Here is a 7501-nt window from a genome sequence, read left to right as displayed (position 1 = left end):
AACTTCTTGTGTTTTGATTTATCATTTGATGGTTGTATTTAACTACTTATATCCAATGTTTAAGGATAACAATGTTTTCATTTTTTTTATTTTCAAGTTAAATGTTTGTTTGCTTTCATTTTTATTTGCTTGCGTTCGTGTGTGTTCGAGACCAGTGTTCACGAACTGTTCGTGAACAATTGAATTTTCTTAACGAACGAAAACGAACATAAACTTATGTTTGGTATGCATTCGTGAACAGTTCACAAACATGTTAATTTCCTTAACGAACGAACACAAACATGGCCTTGTTCGTGCTCTTTCGGTTCGTTTACAGCCCTAGAAAAAGATAGATTTGCGTTAAAATTAACTTTTCATAAACAAAGGACTTTAGAGCATTCAAAATCCTGGGAATCAAAATTTGTGTGTAGGGTTTTTAAAATATAAAGAGTATAAAAAGTGGTTGTGAGTGAAGGAGAGAGAAAATGTTAATATTTATCTGTATATTTGGGGGGACACTGTTCACCCATTATAATTTTTTAATATATATTGAAAGTAGTTGTGAGTGAAAGAGAGAAAAATGTAATGATAAATTAATTGAAAATCAGAGAGAAAAGATATTTGTTTTTAATAAAAATATATTGATATAAGAGTTGTTTTTAAGTGGAATGTTTGTTTTTTTAGGTAGGTCGATGCGAATCCTCTTGCATATGAAAAAAAAAAAAAAAAAAAAAAAGCTCCATATTACACAGGAGGTATCCGATTCCAGCCTCCACCAGAAGCTTCTCCAGGTCTCTTAAAAAAGCAATGAGAACCTCCTATAAGCTATAATCACAATTGTTGATGGCATCTGAATTCACGTACTCCAATCCCCCTTCCTACTTCCCCACCCCTTTCCACCTTCAACAACCCACGCTTCCCGTTTATCCTTCTGTTTATCTCCCTCAGGTAATCAATCAGCCACTAAGTTATCACCATGAGTAAATTATAATAATAATAATAATATTTAGTTATAACTTCAACCGGAACACCTTCTTGTTTATATTATGTGAAGTTTACATCCTGTTTTGGTGATTAGTTTGCAAATCTGTGTTTGTATTGGGGCTCGGCTTCTTGTTTACAAACTCAGCAGAGCCAATTTCAATTGAACAACTCTAGTTTCTGTATTGTTTCTAAATGGCAGATCATACTTATGTGGGAATGATATGTTTCATTCTTGTTTTATGTATGTTTTTTAGTATTTATGAATCCAAACTGGTCGAAATTATTGTTGGATTGAGATTAAAGATGAAGTTGTTAGACAGATGAACAGAGAGTATGTAGCTTATATTCACATCAAAAAATTAACATAATGCAACATTATTTTCATGGATTTTTTTTTTAGTCTTGAAGCAAATGGTGACAAAGTAAGGATGGTGTTGTGTTGTTAGCAGGCACAACAACTATTTGAAAAGGATGCCCAGACCATTACACCCGAAGCTCTGAAAAGTGTAAAAGCTGCACTCGCAAGTAGTGAAATAGAGCACAAATCCGAAACAAAAAAGAAAGCCATACCTCGCAAAGCGGCTGGTCAAACTTGGGAGGATCCTACTTTGGCCCGAAAGTATGGCCCTCATCTCATACTTCTTGATACCGAGCATGGTCTGTTTTGTTGGTTAATTAGACATCAATTTTATTAATGCTCTTCTTTGATGATGACGATGTTTGCAGATGATTACCGTTTATTTTGTGGTGATCTTGGGAACGAGGTGAACGATGATGTTCTTTCAAAAGCATTTTCACGGTTTCCTTCCTTTAACATGGCCAGAGTAAGTCTCTTTATTAAACTTTAAACACTATGATACTTAAATTGGTATACATGAGCGAGCCATTTGTGTCTCTTCAGATGTTTGTTTGAAGTCATGGAGCACTGCCATATCTCCTTTATAAGGTAGGGTTCTCTTATATGGTTGTCAACCGGCTATCACGTTCCACTGTTATTACCTCAAAACATTTCAGTCCGTTTGTTTAATCATCTTATCTTATTGTTTCTAGTTTATTAAACTAGTTTCTCATTCTTTTCGCTAAATATTGTATTTGAACGATATCTCTGTTAGGAAGTGAGATGGTGTTTGTTAAATACGAATAATAAAACGAGAAAAATGGTCGAGAGCTTATGACACCGACATGAGTTTAGCTATCATAGTTGAATGAATCAATAATATTATGATGGACAAGTATAATCCAGTTTCATAGTGGGTGGATCATCAATAATTATACTTTATTGTTTATATCAGGTTGTGAGAGATATAATCGGACGGGGAAGACCAAGGGATATGGATTCGTTAGTTTTGCTAACCCAACCGATCTGGCTTCTGCTCTCAAAGAAATGAATGGTCCCCTCTTGTCAAACTTAGCATGTGGTTAGTTTGTCTCACCGGTTTCGTTTTGTAGGAAAATATGTTGGAAACCGTCCGTAAGAGCAACTGGAAACAAAGAACAGATTTCGAGGCTTTGCAAAAGCAGAAGGTATTTTTCATTTCCTTAATTGGTTTCATGTTCGCGCTTGTCGTATTGTTTTAACATTTTTTTTCTTTTTCTTTCATCACAGCAACACGATCAGAAGAAGGTGAGGCTGCCAAAGAAGAGTGTCCTTCATAAGTGAGCAACATTGTATCATGTTCAATAAGTTTTACAATTGTATAATCTTCACAACTGACTCGCAGGTTAAAATACTTGTCCGATCCCCTGTGTATTTTCGTGTTTACTTTTGGGTTGCAGCCGTCGTCACCGGTTTCTTCCTGCACACATTTGTTTTTTTTTTTTTTTTTTTTTTTTTTTTTTAACTAAAGAAGGTTAATGATGTTACTAAGCTATTTGCTTACTTTCAAATGAGGTAACAATGAAATTAGTGTATTGTGGTTATTAAAAAGATTCTTACACATGATCTTGAATATGGTGTTTGTGGAGCATAGACAAAGGAAAAACAAAACAAGAATCGTGAAAGTGTGTAATTCAAAGGGCTGCCATTGATTGGTGGCCATTGATTGGTGGACCAGGAATTTTTTTCGTGGAAAATTTTTAAAGATTTTAACCCCTAGCTATATAAATTTGTTTTATAGCGGGCGAATCGAGTCAGGTAATGTAAAATAAGTAAAACATAATCAAACAAAGTTTTATAGCTATTCGGATCAGGTTGGGTCAATTTTAATTTTCAAACAATTAAACCCTAGTTTCTAACTTCTTATCGCACTAACAAATAAAATTTCAACTAAAACAAACAAACAACATAAAAAACCATCATAAGCAAGTAAACTAACAAAAATCATTAAAGTTCAAACCCTCTCTACTTCTATTTCTCCTAATCATTAACTAAAACAATAAAAAACTTATCTAAAAATACGCTTGTCTTTAATTAGAAGAATCCGGCGAAAAAAAGAGGTTCAACCCCTTTCCTTTTGAGAAATCGCGCCATAACTTCCGTACTCATGGTGTTCCTAACTTCCTATCATATGTAAAACATCATTAAAAACAGAGTTAAATGCCATTTTAGTCCCAGTGGTTTGGGCCATTTTGTCAGTTTAGTTCAAAGGTTTCATTTTTCACCTGTGAGTCCAAAAAGGTTTCACCGCTGCCATTTTAGTCCACTGGGTTAACTTCATCCATTTGTTAGTTAACGAGAAGGGCAATTCGGTCAATCTATATGTAATTATGTTAACTAGAAGGACAATTCGGCCATATAAAATGACCTAATTGCCCTTCTCGTTAACAGAACTAATTTGAAATTAACCCAGTGGACTAAAATGGCAACGGTGAAACCTTTTTGAACCCAAAGGCGAAACATGAAACCTTTGTACTAAACTGCCAAAATGGCCCAAACCATAGGGACTAAAATGGCATTTAACTCTTAAAAACAACACTAAACATCTAAAGTCATAGGAGCTGTTTGTTTACCTCTTAATGAGACTCTTAATGGTTCAGATCGCTTACTGGTTCAACACTTAATGGTTCAGGCTGTTTGTTTCACGAGCAGATGTCTGAATGGTTCAGACATTAGCCTCTGAATGGTTCAGACATTAGCCTCTAAATGGTTAAGATTTATACAGAGTCTGAATGGTTAAGACCTCTAATCTGAATTGGTCAAACATTTGCCTCTGAACGGTTAAGTATTATACGAGCTCTTAATGGTTTAGATCTCTTACTGGTTCAACACTTAACCATTCAGATGTTGTCAAACAGCCCCTTAAACAATCATCAATCATACTTCATAATTTTCAATTTAAATTTCAAGCCCTAGTTTAATTGTTGATTCCTTATAACTAACCATTTAAACAAACTAAACTTTTACTAAAACAACAAAATCACCCTATTAAAGTTTCAAAAAACATCAAAACAACTAAAATTTCAAGTTGTGTTACCAACTTTATTTCTCCTAAAAATCCAAATAAAACAAGAAAAACAACATCCAAAATCAAAGCATACCCATGTGGTTTCAAATTCCGGTGATTGCAAATGGAATGGTGGCCGAAACTCGTTGTTTGTGTCTGGGGGATCAGAGAGAGAGTGGGAGCCGAGAGAGAACGGAAAATAGCGATGGATTGCGTTATTTTATTTTAGTTCAAATCAGTGTTTATATTTTTTTTTATAAATTCATAATATTTTTTTCTAAAGGGAGCGGTAGAAAATTTCCAAGGGGTGCGATCGGGATTTTAGCTAGAATTTAACATTTTCGAAAATCCGACAATTGTAAAAGTCAAATCCAAACATCTAACATTAGTTCAAAACACCAAATTAAAATAGCTAACATTCTTAACTGACTCGAACAAACCATGATAGCCTTTGATCGATCATATTTTTCAAATCCTTCACTAGTTCAGCTCTAACTTTACCATCCATGTTTCGATATGTGAGTGCATCCCTTATATGATCAGCTCGCGCATTGTTGATTTTTGACAACAATGTTTTTGCAAGTATTTTTCCCCCCAAATCATTAATTTGTCCTTTTTGAGCATCCTCATTTAATGAGAAGCTGTAATCCCAGTTATAAACACCAAAATAGGTTTTCATATGGCGCATTGTATAAATGCCACAATCTATATTGTTTTCACTTGTCCTCTATGGCATTTTCAATATTTTGATGGTCGCCTTTCTTAGTGTTATATTGGCAAATTTGATTTCTTTTTTTTTTCTCGAAATAATTGCACAATGCATTTCTCTACAATATATGCAAAAAAAAAAAAAGTTGTGAAAATTCTAAAAATAGTAACATGGTAAAGTTATTATTAGTCATACCAACATATGACGGATTCCATTAAAATTATCACTCATTTTGTTGTTGTCGATCAACACAACTTTTGAAGCTTTCATATTGAAACACGAGACGTAGTAATGCTCCAAAGCTAAAATGGGACACAAGAGGTCGAAATCTACTATTAATTTGACTTTAAATTGTTGAAGCCATTGATCCTTGTTTTGTGTGAACACCTCAAGTCGAGCTTCATCTATGATTTCCGAAAGATAATGATTCCTTAACTATAATTTAACAATATCAACAGTAGATCAATTAGTAGAGTAATATTATCTATATGTAGAGTAATTATCTGAAATATAACAATACAAACAGTCAATCTATCAGTAGAGTAATATTATCTATATGTAGGGTAATTATATGAAATATAACAATACCAACAATGAATCTATCAGTAAAGTAATTTTATCCAAAGGTAGGGTAATTATATGAAATATAATAATACCAATAATGAATCCATTAGTAGAGTAATTGTATCCATATGTAGGGTAATTATCCATTTTCTTATTTTAAAATCTTTTTAACATGATAATTTAACAAGCGTAAACACAAGAATCATCATTAACAAATCCTACGATACTCAATAATTCGCAAACGGAATCATGTTGAACCCACCCCCTACATATGAAATTTCATGCTTACTATTCTATCACAATAGAGATATCTAGCATAATAAGTATTTGCAGAAACAAATAATATAGATATTGACCATAACATAATCTAAGAGAGTAAATTTTGAATACATACTAATAGCAATGATGAGCAATAAAACTTGCTTAGTGAGTATCGGACTTTTATTTCTTCTTCATCGTTTAGCACTTCACACCAATTGTCAATGATGTTTGACATAAGTTTCTCACCTTTATACATTGCTTCAAAGACCATTTTGATTTAGTTGTCCCGTACACTGATTTGTAGACAAACTTTCCGTTGTTTTAAACAAACTTAGATAAATTAATACAACATATAAACAACATTTGTGAATAACTAAAACACTACTTACAATTCATCAATTAGAGCAAATACATCATCTATTATCAATTGTTCGTCATCAGACAGCTTACTTCAACATTCTGGTTAACATAAGGTGATTTATATGCAGAAGTTGGTTTTGCTATTCTCTTTTGTTTTTGTTGTTCATGGGTAGTATGGGTTTCAGCTCTTTGTTGTTCAGGGATATTATGGGTTATAACTGTTTTTTGGTTGGTTGGCTTTTGAAGAAACGGAAATGATTCTATAACTGATGATATGTTGATTTTCAGTTTCTTTGAGAGAACCATCTTGAACCTTTTTTTCCCAGCATGATCACCTTCAATAGGTTGTTACTTACTAATAGGATTTACTGTCCATTTGTTGTTTAAAGTAGAAAACTTATTGAATCCCAAGGAAGCATCTTTAGCAACCAAATGTTGTAATTTTGTTTCTTGACATTTAATCTCCATTTCATTTCGTAATGTGACATTTGTCCCATGTTCCACTTGATCCTTTTCAACTTCTTCCCCTTTATTTTCACAAACATCTTTTTCATTATCATTAGCATTTGTACCTTCTCCTGTAATATTTGTCAAAACTAGCATTTATAAGCATCCATGTTTCTGAAGTTGTAATATAACAGTTAATTGAACTCTAATTTTACTGTAGATTAATTATAACTATATGTGGGGTAATTATCAGAATTATAACAATACCAACAGTTAATCTATAAGTAGAGTAATTATATCTATATGTAGGGTAATTAACAGAAAATATAACAATGCCAGTAGTTGATCTAACAGTAGAGTAATTATATCTAGTATGTTTTGATTCCATGGATACTTTGTTTTTTCCTCATTCGCCATATTATCTATAACTTCTCATATTGTTCAATATGGTTTTCTAGAGTAATCAACCATTTCTACAAATGATAAATATCATGACTAACATATAAGTAGAGTAACTATGAATTTGATAGTGTACATTTACTGAGTAGAGTAATTATTACCGTTTCATTGGATCTATGATCAGGGCCTAAGTAGGCTGTTAATTCAGACAACTCTGGTGGTGTAACACAATCATCGATAACCCTTTGGGTTTCTGTTCCAATCACCATATTTTCCAAGTCTAATGGCGAGTTAGACAATCTCATATAAGGCACTACATAGAACAAGCAAAACAACAAATGGTTAAAACATTTTTGAGATTTGTAATTGCATAATAGTGTAATTATATGAAATAACATACGCGAGTCGATGAAAT

At 32.8% G+C, this 7501-nt stretch overlaps 1 protein-coding gene across 4 annotated transcripts; it reads left to right on the top strand.

The window, feature by feature from the left end:
* The first annotated feature begins 721 nt into the window (after window positions 1–721).
* LOC110898134 (RNA-binding protein 42) lies at window positions 722–2890 on the top strand. Of its 4 annotated transcripts, none has more exons than XM_022144887.2 (6): window positions 722–927; window positions 1410–1620; window positions 1690–1787; window positions 1865–1909; window positions 2256–2487; window positions 2570–2890. In XM_022144887.2, exons 1-4 carry the CDS (start codon window positions 823–825, stop codon window positions 1874–1876), a joined length of 426 nt encoding a protein of 141 aa, XP_022000579.1. In that variant the 5' UTR covers window positions 722–822; the 3' UTR covers window positions 1877–1909; window positions 2256–2487; window positions 2570–2890. The 4 variants fall into 4 exon arrangements, 2 of the variants coding, with proteins under 2 accessions (XP_022000579.1, XP_022000580.1); XM_022144888.2 differs by having other exon boundaries at window positions 729–927; window positions 1413–1620; XR_002569234.2 differs by having other exon boundaries at window positions 789–927; window positions 1364–1582.
* The last annotated feature ends 4611 nt before the right edge of the window (window positions 2891–7501 follow it).

This window comes from Helianthus annuus, chromosome 14 (assembly GCF_002127325.2).
Source record: "Helianthus annuus cultivar XRQ/B chromosome 14, HanXRQr2.0-SUNRISE, whole genome shotgun sequence".
NCBI classification, from domain to species: Eukaryota; Viridiplantae; Streptophyta; class Magnoliopsida; order Asterales; family Asteraceae; genus Helianthus; species Helianthus annuus.
This window is presented reverse-complemented; position numbering and strand designations above follow the sequence as displayed.